The sequence below is a fragment of the Oryx dammah genome, unplaced genomic scaffold (genome assembly GCF_014754425.2).
Source record: "Oryx dammah isolate SB20612 unplaced genomic scaffold, SCBI_Odam_1.1 HiC_scaffold_7, whole genome shotgun sequence".
NCBI classification, from domain to species: Eukaryota; Metazoa; Chordata; class Mammalia; order Artiodactyla; family Bovidae; genus Oryx; species Oryx dammah.
The window spans coordinates 25,756,872-25,777,513 of record NW_024070191.1 but is presented as its reverse complement, the minus strand read 5'-3'; the positions used below and the strand labels follow the sequence as shown (position 1 = coordinate 25,777,513).

General features: G+C 39.0%; 1 protein-coding gene across 1 annotated transcript in view; it reads left to right on the top strand.

Moving 5' to 3' along the window:
* The window catches only part of TEX15 (testis expressed 15, meiosis and synapsis associated), a 65,229-nt gene that overhangs the window by 15,100 nt on the left and 29,487 nt on the right, over positions 1–20,642 (top strand). Inside the window, exons 2-3 of the mRNA XM_040242902.1 lie at positions 3,205–3,343; positions 13,970–14,135. Coding sequence (XP_040098836.1) covers positions 3,205–3,343; positions 13,970–14,135 — 305 coding nt within the window. The remainder of the gene's footprint in view (positions 1–3,204; positions 3,344–13,969; positions 14,136–20,642) is intronic.

Genomic DNA, 20,642 nt, shown 5'->3' with positions numbered 1-20,642 from the left:
AAAAATTGAACCACTGTGATTTTTTACCTGTTTTAAGTAAAATTCATTCTTAATCTGTGTTGCTGCTGCTGCTAAGTTGCTTCAGTCGTGTCCGACTCTCTGCGACCCCATAGACGGCAGCCCACCAGGCTCCCCCGTCCCTGGGATTCTCCAGGCAAGAATACTGGAGTGAATTGCCATTTTCTTCTCCAATGCATGAAAGTGAAAAGTGAAATAACGTCGCTCAGTCGTGTCCGACTCTTAGCGACCCCATGGACTGCAGCCCACCAGGCTCCTCCATCCGTGAGATTTTTCCAGGCAAGAGTGCTGGAGTGGGTTGCCATTGCCTTCTCCAAATTATTTGAGTCTAATTTTTCTCTTACAAGCCAAAAATCATTCTCTTTCACTCCCTGAAGTTCTCAAGCCCTTTTCCTTTCCCTTTCAGCTTTTTAGTTTCTTTATACTGTTTATGTCTTGTCTTCTGCCCTTATGAGCACCTCCAGGACATTGTTCAAAGGAAGCAGAGATAGTGGTATCCTTGTTTTATTCTAAATTTAAAAGGAGTGCATTGGATATTTACCAATTTACTGTAAATTTTGGGCAAATAACTTATGAAGTTAATGAATGCTTTCTTAAGACTTTTTAAAATCATAAGTGAATTTTGAATTTGATTAGCTGATTTCATTTACTGAGATAATCACTTGATTTTTTTCCTCCTTCAATAGGTTTATATTAGTAAATAAAACATACATATTAAATCTCTCTTGCATCCTTGGATATACTTGGCTTGCTTATGATATATTAATATCATTATTTTTATCTTTAGAATCAATTTGTAACGACTGATTCAACTTCATTTTAATGTGATAGGATGATGCATTATGTTAATTTCTTCTTGCAAAAGTAAAATAATTTTTTAGTAAAATAATTTTACTAGTAAAATAATTTTTTCCTAGAATTTATTGTTTTGTATAATCTTTAAGTGTTTTGGCTTAAAGTTGCTCATAATATACACACCCTTATGGTCTGTATGAACAGACATTTTAGTCGTGGGGGAAGCTTTTTGGTTTTGGTTTCTTTGTTTGATCTTCAGTTCATTCATTCATCCGTTTTAGTATCTGTTAAGGACTTACCAAGTTCAATGTCCCGTGCATTAATGATTCTTAAAGTTTTTAGTGTTGATTTTTTTTTCTTTACTCTCACCCAGATAATCCAGGACCTTATAGGACAGCCATAATATGAAGCTGCTGGGTTCATACTTCCTGATTTTATTTTTACACATAGAAAAATAAACAATATATATAAATACACAGATAATGATTATAGGACTGTTATGTATATTTCACAGTATAGTGTGATGTATCTTTGCATCTGTATGTAAAAATAAACAATATAAATGGATATAGGACTGTGGTATATGAGCATAAAGAAATAATTTGTTATCACTTTAATGTGGCTGATTTGTTTGGGTTGAATTTAAAGATGTATTATTCTTACTTGAAAGGTTACCCTTGAAAACTTGCTGGATGCAGATTAATGAAGAAAGTTGAATACTGTTGTTCCCTGAATATTCATCTTTCATCAGATGGTTTTTAACATACATTTTTTAGCCACTTTGTGTCTAAGTATTATCCCAAGCATTGAGGAACAAAATGAGTAAATCTCAGAAGTCTTTACTGTAATTCTACTAGGAAAACATTTTATAAGGAACCATGGAATATTGCCCACCTTAACTGAAAATACAGTTTAACTGTAGTTAAAGAAAATATTGTCACAGGATGAAGTTCTTCAAGTAAAGTAAATTCAGAATGGTTGTATACCTTTGTGTGGAGTAGGTATAGATCACAATGAAGAGTTTTTTGTAATGTGAGTTATTCTATAAATTATTCTTTTTTGCCTCATGAAACTTCCATGTGAAATGGAAGTCTTGACAAATATTTCTGGAGCTGGTATATCTTAGGGGGATTCTTGTTAGCAGGCACCACCACTGGTGTGTCTCCATGTGACTGGATGAGAGAAAGGCTGGTTTTCTTCTCTTTCTAGAGATCTCATTCCATTCCCTGTTTTGAACCATGTTTGTGAGATTGAGAGATCACCTTTCACAAAGAGTGAAGGAGTAGGGGTTGGGAGGGTAACTGTTTGTGAACCTTCTATAGAATCTTTTCCTTTGTGACCCTTCTGTAGAATTTTGGCAGCTCTTCATTTGGAATGTGATGTCATGTTTGTGACTCTGGGTTTCAGGAGGCCCAGAGCCATATTATGAAATGGCCTGAAAAATATATCTTTGCATATATTTCTCTGTGTGTGGGCACCATAGGTTTCCTTTGATATCGTGTTTGAGTTCTACTTGGAAGGTTAATTTTAATGTATGTGTGTATGTTTGGGGAAAAGGTTGAAAGGAGGAAAAGGAATGGTGGTATGGCAATGTATAATGTCTTAATCCATTGGTAGTGATACTGTGGAACAATAGCTGTTGACTGTTTTAGCCCATCAGTTGTAGGGATACCAATGCAGATTTACATCCTTCATAAAGGTTTTTCCAAAAGCCAAAGATTCTAATTTAGAGAATATGTTAAATTCACAGAAGCCCATAGGAAAAATGTTTTAAAAAATAGGTACTTGGCAAGAATTTTACCAAATGTTAATAAATATTGTTGTTTAGGAGATATTCAGAGAAGGCAATGGGAACCCACTCCAGTACTCTTGCCTGGAGAATCCCAGGGACGGGGGAGCCTGGTGGGCTGCCGTCTGTGGGGTCTAACAGAGTCGGACACGACTGAAGTGACTTAGCAGCAGCAGGATTATTAAGCTTTTTGGAAACACAGAAGGTTTAAACTTCCAGGAAAATGTCTGTTAGAAACTACAAAATAGGGACTTCCCTGGTGGTCCAAAGGCTAAGATTCTGTGCTCCCAATGCAGGGGGCCTGGGTTCGATCCCTGGACAAGGAGCCAGATCCTGTATGCCACAAGTAAGACCCAGTGCAGCCAGATTAAAATAAATAAATAAATGAGTAAAAAAAAAACTAGAAAATATTTTAAATAGTATATAAAATCAAAAGTTAATTCATTTTTATTTTGAGTAACCTGCAAAATGAGATTGAAATCTGTTGTTTGACTAAAAATATATCTTTATTCAATTCCATATAAGAACTTTTAAACAGTTTTACTGCCATTGCCTTTTATTATTTATTGACCTTTTGTTTAATAACTTTGGGTTGATTTTAGGCCACCAATAAAATGGAAATGAAAGAGATTGCTAAATACAAGAGTCTATGGAAAATGAACTCAACCAGTCAACCTTTATTTGTAACTAATCCTTTGAAAAAATTCACCATTCCCAAGATCAGGAGGACAGCTGGGAAAGGTAATAATTCTATGGGATTATTTCATAATTATTAGTGCATTTCTCTGATCTTAGTTTATGCTCATCTTCAATTTTGACTCTTCATAAAATTAGCTTAAGTTAGGCCTTTAAGTCTTTAAACACACATGTACTTTTTTCCCACACAAAGTAAGATAGACACATGTCTCCTATCACTCCCAGTAAGTACACAGTTAAAAACACTGGACATCACACATAGAACAAACAAGACTTTGAAGGATGGAGAGAGGAAGATGAGCCTGTGTGAGACCCTGGGAGTTAAGTATTGACATAGTATAAAGTTCTTCAGATTTCCTTTTTGTTTCCTTCATGTCTCAAACTGGATGACCACAACTGAGAAATGCCAACTCTTACAGACACAAAAAGCCCTAAGAAAAGTCTGTTCTGTTTTGCCAAGGACTGGGAGTAGGGTAACATAGATCGTCAACCTGATTGACAGTGAACACTCTATTCCTGCAAAACACCTGGAGGAAGAAACAGCAGAGCGTCTCTTCCTTTTCTCAGCAAAGTGTGAATGGAGGGCCCAAACGTCCGCCTCCACCTCCGCCTGTCCAGTGCCTTTCCCTGCGTGGAACGTCATACGGCCCCCTCTCTGCTGTCCCCGCAGTGTCTGTGGATTTCTGCTCCTGCCCTATGGTGATGAGTTGCCGGTGGGGATGAGACACTCGGTGGGAGCAGAGTCAGTGAAGACCAGGAGGGGAGCCGAGATTCTGTCACACACCCCGGTAACAGGGTAGCTGTCCCCCTCCCACAGTGTCAGTGGAGGCTGAGTCAGGAGCATCGACTTCTACCTCCTTCTCCTGGTAACAAGACAGCCACCCGCCCCGCCCCAACCCCACCACCACCACCCCCCTCCCCGCCACCCCTACTCTGACCCACCCCCAACCCTCACCCCTGTCACCACCAGGGTATCAGTGGAGACCCTGGGGAGAGCCAGTACTTCCTGGTGGTAAAGAGTTAGTCTCCCCACCCCCAGCCTTCTCCTACAGGCACAGTTACCCCTGTGACTTAGTCTTAGTAGAGGCTTATTACCACAGAAGATTGACCATGGCTCAGTTGTGTCCGACTCTTTGCGGCCCTGTGGACTGTAGCCTACAAGGCTCCTCCGTCCATGGGATTCTCCAGGCAAGAATACTGGAGTGGGTTGCCATTTCCTTCTCCAAGAGTATCCCAAATGACCAAAATATTTAAAAAATCATCTTACCACCCATCAGGAAAATCTCAACTTGAATGAGAAAAGAAGAATCAACAAATGCCAGCAACACAATAAAACAGATGTTGAAATTATCTGACAAGGCTTTTAAACCAGTCATCATTTCTACCAATTAAAAAATTAAAGTCATTCTAATGATGCTTAAACAACCAATTGCAAACACTTTTGAAACAAATGGAAAATTGCAAGAAAGAAATGAAAAATGTAATAAAGAACTAAGTAGAAGTTTTGGAACTGAAAAATGCAATAATTGAAATAAAAACTAATTGGATGGGTTCCAGAGAAGAATTGAGAAGATTTTGGAAAGAAGTAGTGAATTGGACGATACAGTAACAAGTTACCCAGCCTAAACAACAGAGAAGACATCAAATAACAGAGCCTCAGGAACCTGTGGAACAATAATAAAAGACCTAATTTCTTTGTTCTCAGAGCTTCAGAAGTAGAAGAGAGCATAGAGCTGAAAGAGTATTTGAATAAATACTCTCTGAAAGTTCCCCAAACTTGTCAAGAGGCATAAACCCATACAGTCCCAGCTGGTGCAGTGGTCAAGAATCTGCCTGTCAGTGCAGGAGATGCAAGCAATGCGGGTTTGATGCCTGGATTGGGAAGATCCCCTGGAGAAGGAAATGGCAACCCACTCCAGTAGTCTTGCCTGGAACCCAGCAGGTTACAGTCCATGGGGTCACAAAGAGTGTCAGACATGTCTTAACAACTAAACAACAACATAAAATCAAAAGGTCGAATGAACCCTAATGAGGATAAAGCCAGAGATGTCCATCACAAGGCACATCATAATCAAACTTCTGAAAATTAAGAACAGAAAAAATCTTGACAGCAACTAAATGTTTTTATTGGGGAAAAATTGAATGGCAGATATTTAATTAGAAACCATGGAGCCCAGAGGAAGTGGCACAACATTTTTTAAGTGCAGAAAGAAAAGAACTATACCCAGAAAAATATCCTCAGGAGTACAACTGAAATAGACATTCTCAGATGAAGTAAAACTCAAAATTTTTCACTAGTAAATCTTGGTGTAGAATGGCTAAACAAAGTTTCCAAGCCGAAAATGACAAAAGAAGCTGGGAACATTAGGAATGAAGGAGGGACAAAGGAGAGTAGAAATGGAAATACAATCGACAGTTCCTCTTCTTGAGTTTTCTAATTTTGTTTGACAGTTGGAACAAGGACAGAGGAGCCTGGTGGTCTGAAGTTCATGGGGTCACAAAGAGTTGGACACGAGCACATGTACACATAGTTATCTCAGAATTAAAAGTTGTTTATAAAGACACTATGGATAAATCAAAATGGAATTTTAAAAATGTTCACATAACCCACAGGAAGCCAGAAAAAGTGAAGTAGAGAATTGAACAACTGAGGGAAAAATAAACAGTAAAATGGCAGGCTTAAGCCCTATTGTATCAGTTATATTAAATATAATTTATCTCATACCAGTTAAGACGTTTACACAATGGATTGAAAAAAAACCATGACCCAATTATAGACTGTTGACAAAGGCACTTTAAATATAGGGATATAAGTTGGTTTAAAGTAAGTGTATAGGGAAAGATAAGCCATGCAAACAATCAGAATAAAGCAGAGTGGCTATTTATATCAGTAGACTTCAGAGGAATGAAAATTCCAGGAACAGAAGGGGATATTGCATAAATCCACTAGTAAGATGCAGGAGTCCTAAATATGTATCCCTAAATGACAAAGCTTCAGAAACCATGAAGCAGCACTGATAGAACTAAAGGAAAAATGGGCAAGTCTGGAATGGCAGTTGGTGATTTCAGTACACCTCTCTCAACAGCCAGCAGGACTGCAGAGACAAAAAATCAGTGAAGATATAGAAGAACTTAACTCTGTCAACTAACAAGATCTGATTGACATTTGCACATTATTCTGAAGCTCCAGTACTTTGGCCACCTCATGTGAAGAGTTGACTCATTGGAAAAGACCCTGATGCTGGGAGGGATTGGGGGCAGGAGGGATTGGGGGCAGGAGGAGAAGGGGATGACAGGATGAGATGGCTGGATGGCATCACGGACTCGATGGACGTGAGTCTGAGTGAACTCCGGGAGTTGGTGATGGACAGGGAGGCCTGGCGTGCTGCGATTCATGGGGTCGCAGAGTCGGACACGACTGAGTGACTGAACTGAACTGAACTGAAGATAGACAATGTGTTGGGCCATGAAACACATTTCAACATATTTAAAAGAACAGATGCATTGGAGAAGGAAATGGCAACCCACTCCAGTATTGCCTGGAGAACCCTAGGGACAGAGGAGCCTAGTGGGCTGCCGTCTACGGGGTCACACAGAGTCAGTCAGACACGACTGAAGTGACTTAGCAGCAGCAGAAGTCAAATAATCTAGAAATTAATGATAGCATTAGATAAGTCTTTGAACACATGGAAAGTAAACAATACATTTCTAAATATTCATGAGATTTCAGAAATACATTGGATTGAATAAAAAAGGAGATCAAACATCAAAATTTGAGGGAAACAACTGAATCATGGCTGACAAATTTATAACACTAAATACTTCCATTAGAAAATAGGTTTCAAACAAGTAGTCTAAGTTTCTTTCTTAAGGAACTAGAAAAAGAGTAACAGGATAAGCCCATAACAAACACAAAGAAAATGAAATTAAGAAGCTGGTTGCAAACATAAAAAAAGAAGTTGATAAACCTTTAGGAAGGTTACCTGTAGTGAGACTGACAAAAAAGACACAAACTGCAACTCTCAGAAATGACATAGTATATCACTACTGAGCCACAGAATTGAAAGCGTAAGAAGAGAATATTATGAATAGATCTAAGTACATAAACTTTACAACTTAGATGAAAGGGGCCAGTTTGTAATCAAATTTTTGTAATTTTCACAGTATTTCAAACTTCTTTGCTGTTACATTTGTTAATGATCTGTGATTAGTGATCTTTGATGTTACTGTTGCAAAAAGATTATAATTCACTGAGGGCTCAAATGATTGTTAGCATTTTTGCAGCAATAAAGTATTTAAAATCAAGGTTATATAAATTGTTTTTTAAACATAATGCTGTTCCATACTTAATAGATTTTATTGTGGTGGTCTGGAGCTGAACACACAACGTCTCCAATTTCTGTATTATAGAAATTGAATTCACAGTTGAAAAAAAATCTGTTAGAAAAGAAATCCCCAGGCCCAGATGGTTTCACTGGAGAATTCTAGTCAACATTAAAGAAAGGAATTAATACAAATCCTTTACAATTTCTTCTATAAAATAGAAGAGGAAAGAATAACTATTAGTATATAGTGTTATCCTGGTGGGCTGCCATCTATGGGGTTGCACAGAGTCGGACACGACTGAGGCGACTTAGCAGCAGCAGCATCCTGGTACCAAAGCTAAACAAATGTAATACAAAAAAAGAAAACTACAGACCAATACCTATGATGAACCTTAACACACAAATTCTATACAAAATATAAAGAAATAGTATTCAGCAATGTATAAAATGAATTATATATTATAACCAAAGGAGTTTTGTTCAAGGGATGCAAGACTGGTTTGATATCTGAAAGTCAATCTGTATTCACAAGACAAGGAATAACAATCACATGATCATATAAATTTATTTAGGAAAAACTTGACAGAAAGCAACATTCATGATAAAGACTCAGCACTCTAGGAATACAGAACTCAGCTTGATTTTTAAAAAAAAAAAGTATGTAAAAAATACATATAGTTAACCTCCAGAAGGAAAACCACAGTCCCAGAAAACCAACCAAAATGATCACATGGACCACAGCCTTGTGTAACTCAATGAAATTATGAGCTGTGCTGTGCAGCGCCTCCCAGAATGGATGGGTCATGGTGGAGAGTTCTGACAAAACGTGGTCCACTAGAGATGGGAATGGCAAACCACTTCAGTATTCTTGCCTTGAGAATCCCATGAAAAGTATGAAAAGGCAAAAAGATATGACACTGGAAGATGTGCCCCACCCAGGTCAGTAGGTATCCAGTATGTTACTGGTAAAGAGTGGAGAAATAGCCTCCAGAAAGAATGAAGAGACTGAGTCAAAGCCAATGATGCCTAGTTGTGGATGGGCTTCCCTGGTAGCTCAGTTGGTAAAAAATCTGTCTGCAGTGCAGGAGACCTGGGTTCAATCCCTGGAGAAGGAAGATCCCCTGGAGAAGGAAATGGCAAACCACTCCAGTATCCTTACCTGGAAAATACCGTGGACAGAGGAGCCTGGTGGGCTGCAGTCCATGGGGTTGCAAGGAGTCAGGCGACTTATCACAGTGGTGGTGAGAGTAAGTTTAGTGCTGTAAAGAACAGTATTGCATAGGAACATGGAGTGTTAGGTTCATGAATCAAGGTAAATTGTATGTGGTCAAACAGGAGATGTCAAGAGTGAATATCAACATTTTAGGAATCAGTGAACTAAAATGGATGGGAATGAGCAAATTTAATTCAGATGACCATTATATCTACTATTGTGGGCAAGAATCCCTGAGAAGAAATGGAGTAGCCCTCATAGTCAACAAAAGAGTCCAAAATGCAGTCCTTGACTGCAGTCTCAAAAATGACACAATGATCTGTTTGTTTCAAAGGCAAACCATTCAACATCACAGTAATCCACATTCAACACCACAGTGCCCCAAACCGTTAATGCTGAAGAAGCTCAAGTCAAACAGTTCTATGAAGACCTATAAGACCTTCTAGAACTAACACACAGACGCACGATTTTCTTTTCATTAAAATGCTAAAATTTAAAATTTCATTAAAATCATTAAAATGCTAAAGTAGAAAGCCACACTTGGAGTAACAGACAAATATGGCAGAGGCTAATGGAGTTTTGCCAAAAAAAATAAACAGGTCGTAGCAAACACCCTCTTCCAACAACCCAACAGATGACTCTACACATGGACATCACTAGATGATCAATACTGAAATCAGATTGATTATATTCTTTGCAGCTGAAGATGAAGAGGCTCTATACAGTTACCAAAAAAAAAAGACCTGAAGCTGATTGTGCCTTCAGATCATGAGCTCCTTATTGGAAAATTCAGACTTAAAAGAAAGTAGAGAAAACCACTAAGCCATTCAGGTATGACCTCAATCGAATCCCTTATGATTATACAGGGGAAGTGAGAAATAGATTTAAGGGACTTGTTAGGTCTGATAGAGTGCCTGAAGAACTATGGATGGAGGTTCATAGCATTGTACAGGAGGCGGTGACCAAAACCATCCCCAAGAAAAAGAAATGCAAGAAGGGAAAATGGTTCCTTGAGGAGGCTTTACAGATAGCTGAGAAAAGAAGAGAAGCAAAAGACAAAAGGAGAAAAGGAAAGATATACCTATTTGAATGCAGAGTCCCAAAGAATAGCAAGGAGAGATAAGAAAGCCTTCTCAAGTGAACAATGCAAAGAAATAGAGGAAAATAATTGAATGGAAAAGACTAGAGATCGCTTCAAGAAAATACCAAGAGATACCAAGGGAACATTTCTTGCAAAGATGGGCACAATAAAGGACAGAAATGGTATGGGCATAACAGAAGCAGAAGATATTAAGAAGAGGTGGCAAGAATACACAGAAGAACTGTACAAAACAGGTCTTAGTGACCCAGATAATCACTCACCTAGAGCCAGACATCCTTGAGTGTGAAATCAAGTAGGCCTTAGGATGAACCTAGTGAAGGTGATGAAATCACAACTGAGCTATTTCAAATCCTAAAAGATGATGCTGTGAATATGCTGTACTCAGTACACCAGCAAATTTGGAAAACCTGTGGCCACAGGACTGGAAAAGGTCAGTTTTCATTCCAGTCCCAAAGAAGGACAATGCCAAAGAATGCTCAAACTGCTGCACAGTTGAGCTCATTTCACATGTTAGCAAGGTAATGCTCAAAATCCTTCAAGCTAGGCTTCAATAGTACGTGACCAAGTACTTCCAGATATACAAACTGGATTTAGAAATGGCAGAGGAGCCAGAGATCAAATTGCCAATATCCGTTGGATCATTGAAAAAGCAAGAGAGTTCCAGAAAAACATCTCCTTCATTGACTACACTAAAGCCTTTGACTGTGGATCACAACAAACTGTGCAAAATTCTTAAAAGTTGAGAATACTAGACCATCTTGCCCACCTCCTGAGAAGCCTATAGGCAGGTCAAGAAGCAACAGTTAGAACTGGACATGGAACAACAGACTAGTTCAGAATTGGGAAAGGAGATCAATGCTGTATATTTTCACCCTGTTTATTTAACTTATATGCAGAGTATATAATGCGAAATGCTGTACTAGATGAATCATAAAGTGGAATCAACCAGAAAACAGGAAAAAGACATGAATAGTCATTTCGCTAAAGAGAATGTATAGATTGGCAAATAAGCACAAAAACGATATTCAGTATCTTAGCCATTAACAAAATGCTAATGAAAACCACAATGGGGGCTCCCTTTATTCTTGTTAAAACAGCTGAAATAAGAACAGCAATGCCAAAAGCTAGGAGGAATAGGACAAGCCAGATCAGTCAGGCAACCAATGGAAGCGTAAGATAGTTCAGACACTTTCTGAAAAAGTTTAATGGTTTCTTGAAAAACTAAACACACAACTGCCATATGACCCTGCTGTTGTACTTCGAGGCATTTATCCCAGAGAAATGGATGCTTACGTCCACACTAAAACCTATATGGAAATGTTTATAGCAGCTTTATTTGTAGTAGCCAAAAACTGTTAGTCACCCTGATTTCCATTGAGTAAATGGTTAAAGTGTGATGCATCAATACTGTAGGATACTTAGCAAGTTAAAAAAAAAAAAAAGATATACTGTATCAGCAGCTTAATTGAATCTCAAAAGCAGTATGCTGAATTTGAAAAGCCAGTCTCCATAGGTTGTAAATATTAAGTGTAAATAGAACTTTATAATATAAAGTTCCATTTACAAAACATTCTTGAAATGATGAAAGCATAGAGATGGAGAACAGATTGGTAGTTCTAGGATTTACAGGCAGAGAGGAGGAATAAGGTTATCAGTATTACTATATGTAAAGGGGTAGAATAAGAATGATCTTTGTGGTGATGGAACGGTTGTGTATCTTGATTATAGTGGTTGTTACATGAATCTACACATGTGATAAAATTGCACAGAACTACCCCCACACACGTAACTGCACATAAAACTAGTAAAATATTAATGAGGTCTGTGTATTAGACCAATGTCATTTTTCTGGTTTTCATATTTCATTATAGTTACATGAAGTATTTACACTGGGGAGTTTGGGCTAAGGGTATATATAGAGAGCCTCTATAAAAATGTCATATGGTCTATATTCACTTCAACGTAAGTTAAACTCAAGCAAACATGCACAAAGTCATATATCTTATGAAATGACCAAATTTTGTAATGAGTTGTTACAAATATTAAAGTGAAAATTAAATGGAAAGGAGGTGAAGAATAAGTTGTTTTTGAAAAACAGGTTTGTAGTATTTTGTGTTAGTTTTGCCACTGTCTTATCCTGTTGATTATTAAATACAGAGGACCATTGTTTATGTTAGATTCATGTATACAGAAATTGCCTTCAGTTATATATATCACTGATCCTCATTATTCACAGATTCCGTATTTGCCATATTTTCTAATTCTCCTACTTGCTAAAATGTGTTTGTAACCTCAGCACCAGTACTCAGCAGCAGCACTTTCAGTCATTTGCAGGCATATGCAGAATGGTGAAAAATTTGAGTCACTTGATGCATTTTTGTATCCAGATGAGACAGTGCTCCGCATCTTATTCCAGCTGTTGTCTTATAATTAAGTGTCCATTTCATCACCTGTTTAGTGCTTGTTGTTTGCATTTTTATTGGTGATGTCACCATTTAAAATGGCCTCCACCATGTAATGCTGAAATGCTGTCTGGTGTTCCTAAGCTCAAGAGGTCTATGATGTGCCTTACAGAGAAAATGCATGTTACATAAGCTACACTGTAACATAAAGTTACAGGGCTATTGGCTAAAAATATGGCACATTCAGAAAAAGGAAAACAAAATTCACCAACTTGTACATCAAGCCTCTCCAGAAAGTGTTGAAGGAACATTTGAGTACCTTTCCTGTGGGGAGAATGGAATCTACATTTATAGATTCATGAGATGACCACCATTAAAAAGCTTGTAGGCAGCATTGTTAGAAGGTGAAAAGCCAAAGAGACATTTGATCATGGCACTAAGGGTCAGGAGAATGTTAAGCCCTTCTTGTCTAGAGCTTGCTGGCTCCCACGTTTCAGAAGGTGATAATGGATGCAGGCAAGTTCTGCAGAACAGGAGACTGGGGAAGAATTTCAAAGACACCTGCTAAGTGTTTTACAGGAAAAGGTTATGTGGCAAGTTTCCAATGAGACTGGCTTGTTTTACAGAGATGTTGGCAGGCAAGCTTACTGCATATGGCATTCCAGTTGTCAAAAATGTCACCAGAGGCCTACAGGAACCTTACCCTGTATTTCTACTAAGACTAATATTAATAGTTCAGTATTTACTGATTCAAGGTTGGCAGCAACTTTAATATACTGTAACTTCCACAAATAACAAGAATCAGCTGTATTCCCCAATTTCCTCTGGGTCCTCTTCCTTAAGGGTTTTGATTCTTTAATGCATCTACTTAATATAACAATGCTTAAAACATTGCTCACTGTCCTCCAAAAGGCTCATGCCACCATATCAGTCAAGAGTTAACAAAGATGTTCTGGTATTATTGCAAGTCAAAATAACCAAATAGTTTACTAGTATATAGGTTGCCTTATTTGGGGGAGACCTAACATGAGCTACAAGGTTTGTGTAATAATGTATGTCGTAGAGCCTGTACATCTTAAGTTGAAAATGAGTCACCTATATACCATCTAGTATATCTGTGTCAGCTTTTAAGAACTCCCAGTAGGTAAGTGGAGTAAGACAAGGTTCCTATTTTCATTTATACCAGGCATAGGAAGTCTGTATTACTGTTATAAAGTCTTAAATATAAATGCCTCCAGATGTTAATGAAACTTCCAAGTACTTGGTTATTTTGTGTCTTATACATATCTATAGTTGTCATTGTGCAGATGTACAATGATGTTATTTTATTTTTTCTAACACCAAAAACATTTTGTATTGCGGTATAGCCGATTAGCAATGTTGTAGTTTCAGGTGAACAACGAAGGGTCTTAGCCATACATATACATGCATCCATTCATCCCCCAACCCCTCTCCCATCCAGGCTAGCACATAACGTTGAGCAGAGTTTCATGTACTGTCCAATAGGTCTTTGTTGGTTATCCATTTTAAATATAGCAGTGTGTACATGACCTTCCCAAAGACCCCAACTATCCTACAATGATGTCATTTTAAACACAAATAACTGCTTACCCTTTTCTTTATTTTTAGTTTACTTGTCACCTTGTTACACCAATACTAGAGAGTATAGTTTCATACATGATACTCTCAACGAGTGCCGGCTTGATGTAAGCACTGACCTACAGTCTTCATGGCAGTTTGGGGATACAAAACTGATTCACAATGAGGGTCTAGAAAAAAATTTTACTTCTAAGAGGTAAGTTACTGTGACCTAAAGATGTTTGAGATTTTGTTTGCTTTTTCTGTGAGGTGTTTATACAAACTTTTTATTTCTGCCATTTGAGATTTTATAAGTGTTACCAAGAAAATAAGTACAGAAGTGTTTTATTCATTATTTTGTTGCCATCTCATAGCTTTTTGTAACAGTAAAGAGGTACATGTGAGATTTGATTAGTAAGTTTTATACATTATTGTAGCCAGGTTTCAGACACACCCTTCTAATTTTTTAATCTTCATAAATTTTTCAGAAGCATAACATCAGCACATTAATTAAACAGCTATTTTGTAGATGCCTTGTGCCTCTTGCATAATATAAAACAGCATTAAAGTATTTAGAATGTACCTTTTTTTCTTGATTCAGTCCTTCAGAGACAGTTGATGTTTTAATCTGGCACAGTTGTATCTGGCTGTTTCCAACTATTCCACTAGAGCCACAATTTCTGACACTTAACTTTTAAAAACTACCCATTCTCCGACTTCTCTGGCAGTCCACTGGTTAAGACTCCGTGTTCCCAGTGCAGGGGGCACTAATTCGATCCCGGGTCGGGGAACTAGATCCGACATGCCGCATAGCAGGACCAAAAGAAAAAAAAAAGTACCCCTTCTATTTTGAGGAAAGACACATTCCATTAGGTAATTTTGATAAGAAAAAATAACAGCACATGGGAAGTTCTCATTGTAAACATTTTGTATTTATAGGTACAGATCTTGTGTGAACACGGTTCAGCATTTTCATTTCCTGAACTTGCTTCCTTCACCATTTTGCATTTTAAGTTAGAACCTAACTGTAGCTTGATGGATTCACATTGAGAACTTGTTCCAGAATGTGTTTGATCTCTTTTTGTTGTTTTAGAATAAGTTCTTCTTGACTCAAACATGCTACCCCACTTGGTATCAGTTTGGGAGAATGGATAGAAATGACAGAATTAGTTCATGGCATAGTCTTTCCTAAAAACCACACTTTTGAGCAAAAGTAGAATGGACTGACTATATGCTGCCCCCTCCAGATTGAAATAATGATTTGATCAAAAATTAATTCTTGCATTGTTCCTTGATTTGAGTTATATTAGGCATTTTAATTTGTGTCCTTTTTCACAGTCCCCCCTAATACTTCATTTCAACCATTTATTTCTCCCTGTTAACATTACAAAAGAGTTAAAACAACTCCCCAACTATACAAGACCTAACAGAACATTCTAAATGACTAATAGGTGTAGGATTTATGTATTTGCCCAATTAGACAAACTCATTTATATCCCGTAGTATTTGATACTCATTTTATATTGGTTTTGTCTGATTTCCTTACTACAGTATGAGTTTTATCTTACTTGTTTTTGTGTCCATAGTATGGAACTGAGTCTGGCAACACAGTGGGCAATTAATTGTTAAATTAAGCAACATTTTAATGTCATCATTTTAAATGAGTGATGCTAGAAGATACCCTTAAGTAGCCTTAAGGCATAGGTTTTTTTTTTTTTTTAAGGAAATACCAGAATGGTTAGTGGAAGAGAAAAATAAGATAGACAGATAAAAAGAGAAAGTGTTAATAACATTGACTGCCTCTAGCTTTTCTTTTTGTTGTTCCCCTTAGAGGAGTTTATAATCTCTGTCTTGTCAAAAACAAGTAGTTCCAAAAATGCACCAGTCTCCATTTCTCATCTACATTGCATCTACTACTTCTTAAGTGTGAAATCAGCAGACATTAATTATCTAAATATATGTGTATTCAGTCGCTCATTGAGCATTTCAGTGCCTACTGTATCAGAAAATGTATTTAATTCAATTCAGTTCAGTTGCTCAGTTGTGTCTGACTGTTTGTGACCCCATGGATTGCAACATGCCAGGCTTCCCTTCCATCACCAACTCCCAGAGCTTACTCAGACTCATGTCCATTGAGTTGGTGATGCCATCCAACCATTTCATCCTCTGTTGTCCCCTTCTCCTCCCACCTTTAATCTTTTCCAGCATCAGGGTCTTTTCAAATGAGTCAGTTCTTCATTTTATCACCCTCAGAGAGAAGTGGATGTTTTCTCCTCAACCTTCAAGAGTTTATATTCCAGTAGAGAAGACATACAGCTAAATGTAAAATCATATGTTATAATAAAGATGTAGGTGCATAGGTGTGGAATTGAGCATTCTTCCTAAGAGTCTTGAGAGGTGTTTTGAAGAGTTAAGAACTTTAACTGGTCTCAGTGGATAATAGAGAACTGAATTCAGTTCTTTAAGTATAGTGCCCTATTTGTATCAATTTGACTCTTTTTTATTTTAAGATAACGCTCCTTTAAACATTTCAGATTTTCCTGAAAGGGTATCATTTTAAAGATCGTCAATACCTCTCTTGACACTGAGGTTGAATTTGTACTCGGCATCTCAGTTTACATTCCACCCCAGATGAGTGGACTGAACCATCCATGCCTAATTTCATTTACTATATCAATGATTGGTTCCAAGATGAAGTAAAACTAAATCAGTTTGAGCCAGTCACACCCTGGAAAAAGGGGTAAATCCTCTATGTCCATTTTGGGATGATCAGTTCCTGGAGGTTTACTGTATTCCTTCAGTGGAGTCTTGTTTCCCTGACTCTCCACAATCCTGTATCCTTGCCTAGGTGTCTGCATGCTGAAGAAGAGACTTTATGGACTGACTTTGCTAAGAAAAGACCTATTCCCCTGTGGGTGGGGACATGCTGAAGATTGCTGAGACATTGGGTTAATGGTGCAGAGTTCCCTGTGAAGGGGCGTGTGTGGCTCCATGCTCAGGGATTGTGGTGTAACTCATTGGATTAAGCCATTGGGATCCACAACATTGACAACTGTGTGATCTTTGGAAAGCACTGCCAGGCATCTGCAGAGGCTCCAAGGACTGTTGGGGTTCTCAGTGGCATCTCCTTGTCATAAACAAGGGAGAGCACCAGAGCAAGCAGCAGTAGCGGGCCAAGCTGCCTGGTGTGCACACTCTCAGCCACACAGGCCAGGTACAGGTACCTGTGTGGTGACAGAGCTCGTTATAAACACACATGTAGCCCTGGGGGCCACAGCTGATATCAAAGCAAGTGCTAGTGGCAGGGTTGCTGACGTCTGTGGGGGTCCTGGCTGTTGGTGTGCAGCACTATGACTACTGGATCTTGCCACAGACACATAGCTGAGGAGGCCAGTGATGGGGACCAGAGGTATCCAGGTGCATAGCTGGAGGGGCTAGCTGCAGGTGAGCTTAGAGGTGCAGGCCAGTGACTCAAGACAGGGCTGGATCTGGGCCCACATGCTCCTGGGGGGCCCTGGCTTTCAGCAGGGTGTCACCATGGTGCTCACATAGCAATTTAGGTTGGTGAGAGGTGTAAGTACACACTTGGAGGGACTAGTCCCAGGCGCCTATGTGGGTGTCAGTTCAGGGTGGTGTATTGCACTGCTGCAGTGGAAGAGGCACAGACTGGCTGTTGGTTGGGGATCCAAGAGAGGAGAGGGTGGGGAGGGACTCGGGAGACAGGCATCAGCAAATGACAATACTTGTGGACAGAACCTGGGGAAATTTGCAGGGGTCCAGGCAAATCTGTGCTGGCTTTTGGTTTCTTTGGTGGTGAAAGTTGTCAAGGTCATTGGTAGAGCAGGTCACTGGGAAATACAGTCTCTTGCTGTGTGGCTGCTGGGTAGTCCCTGCCTTTCTTCTCATTCCTAGCATCAGTATATGCCCTGGCTTTGCCAGTATATTCAGTTCAGTTCAGTTGCTCAGTTGTGTCCGACTTTTTGCAACCCATGGACTGCAGCATGCCAGGCTTCCCTGTCCATCACCAACTCCCAGAGCTTTGCTCAAACTCATGTTCATTGAGTCGGTGATGCCATCCAACTATCTCATCCTCCATCATCCCCTCTTCTCCTACCTTCAATCTTTCCCAGCATCAGGGTTTTTTCCAATGAGTCAGTTCTTTGCATAGGTGACCAAAGTGTTGGAGCTTGATCTTCAGCATCAGTCCTACCAATAAATATTCAGGACTGATTTCCTTTAGGATTGACTGATTTGATCTCCTTGCTGTCCAAGGGACTCTCAGGAGTCTTCCTAACACCACAGTTCAAAAGCATCAATTCTTCAGCACTCAGCTTTCTTTATGGTCCAACTCTCACATCCATAATGACTACTGGAAAAGCCACAGCTTTGACTAGATGGACCTTTGTCAGCAAAATAATGTCTCTGCTTTTTAATATGCTGTCTAGGTTGGTCACAACTTTTCTTCCAAGGAGCAAGCGTCCTTTAATTTCATGGCTGCAGTCACCATCTGCAGTGATTTTGGAGCCTAAGAAAATAAAGTCTGTCACTGTTTCCCCATCTGTTTGTAGTACAGTGATGGGACCAGATGCCATGATCTTCGTTTGCTGAATGTTGAGTTTTAAGCCCGATTTTTCACTCTCCTCTTCACTTTCACTAAGAGGCTGTTTAATTCCTTTTTGCTTTCTGCCATATGGATGGTGTCACCTGCATATCTGAGATTATTGATATTTCTTCTGGCAATCTTGATTCCAGCTTGTGCTTCATTCAACCCAGTGTTTCTCATGATGTACTCTGCATGTTAGTTAAATAAGCAGGGTGACAGTATACAGCCTTGACATACTCCTTTCCCATTTGGAACCAGTCCATTGTTGCATGTCCACTTTTAACTGTTGCTTCTTGACTGCATACAGATTTTTCAGGAGGCAGGTAAGGTGGTCTGGTATTCCCATCTCTTTAAGAATTTCCCACAGATTGTTGTGATCCACACAGTCAAAGGCTTTGGCATAATCAGTAAAGCAGAAGTAGATGTTTTTCTGGAACTCTCTTGCTTTTTTGATGATCCAACGGATGTTGGCAGTTTGATCTCTGGTTCCTCTCCCTTTTCTAAATCCAGCTTGAACATCTGGAAGTTCTTGGTTCACATACTGTTGAAGCTTCGCTTGGAGAATTTTCAGCATTACTTTGCTAGTATGTGAGATGAATGCAATTGTGCGGTAGTTTGAGCATTCTTTAGCATTGCCTTTCTTTGGGATTGGAATGAAAACTGACCTTTTCCAGTCCTGTGGCCACTGCTGAGTTTTCCAAATTTGCTGGCATATTGAGTGCAGCACTTTCACAGCATCATCATTTAGGATTTGAATACCTCAGCTGGAATTCTATCACCTCCACTAGCTTTGTTCGTATTGATGCTTACTAAGGCCAACTTGACTTTGCATTCCAGGATGTCTGGCTCTAGGTGAGTGATCACAGCATCATGGTTATCTGGGTCATGAAGATCTTTTCTGTATAGTTCTTCTGTGTATTCTTGCCACCTCTTCTTAATATTTTCAGCTTCTGTTAGGTCCATACCATTTCTGTCCTTTATTGAGCCCATCTTTGCATGAAATGTTCCCTTGGTCTCTCTAATTTTCTTGAAGAGATCTCTAGTCTTTCCCATCCTATTGTTTTCCTCTATTTCTTTGCATTGTTCACTGAGGAAGGCTTTCTTATCTCTCCTTGCTATTCTTTGGAACTCTGCATTCAAATGGATATCTTTCCTTTTCTCCTTTGCCTCTCCCTTCTCTTCTTTTCTCAGCTATTTGTAAGGCCTTCTCAGACAACCATTTTGCATTTTTGCATTTCTTTTTCTTGGGGATGTTCTTGATCACTGCCTCCTGTATAATGTCATGAATCTCTGTCCATAGTTCTTCAGGCACTTTATCAGATCTAATCCCTTGAATCTATTTGTCACTTCCACTGAATAATCATAAGGGATTTGATTTAGGTCATACCTGAATGGTCTAGTGGTTTTCTCTACTTTCTTCAGTTTACGTCTGAATTTTGCATTAAGGAGCTCATGATCTGAGCCACAGTCAGCTCTTGGTCTTGCTTTTGCTGCCTGTGTAGAGCTTCTCCATCTTTGGCTGTAAAGAATATAATCAGTCTGATTTTGGTGTTGACCATCTGGTGATGTCCATGTGTGCAGTCTTCTCTTGTATTGTTGGAAGAGGGTGTTTGCTATGACCAGTGTGTTCTCTTGGCAAAGCTCTGTTAGCCTTTCCCCTTCTTCATTTTGTACTCCAAGGCCAAATTTGCCTGTTACTCCAGATATCTCTGGACTTCCTACTTTTGCATTCCATTCCCTTTTGATGAAAAGGATATCTTTTTTGGGTGTTAGTTCTAGAAGATCTTGTAGGTCTTCACAGAACCATTCAACCTCAGCTTCTTCAGCATTACTGGTCGGGGCATAGATTTGGATTACTGTGATATTGAATGATGTGGCTTGGAAATGAACAAAGATCATTCTGTTGTTTTTGAAATTGCACCCAAGAACTGCATTTCACTCTTGTTGGCTGAGTGCTACTCCATTTCTTCTAAGGAATTCTTGCCCACAGTAGTAGATATAATGTTCATTTGAATTAAGTTCGCCCATTCCAGTCCATTTTAGTTCACTGACTCCTAAAGTGTCGATGCTCACTCTTGCCATCTCCTGTTTGACCACTTCCAATTTACCTTGATTCATGGA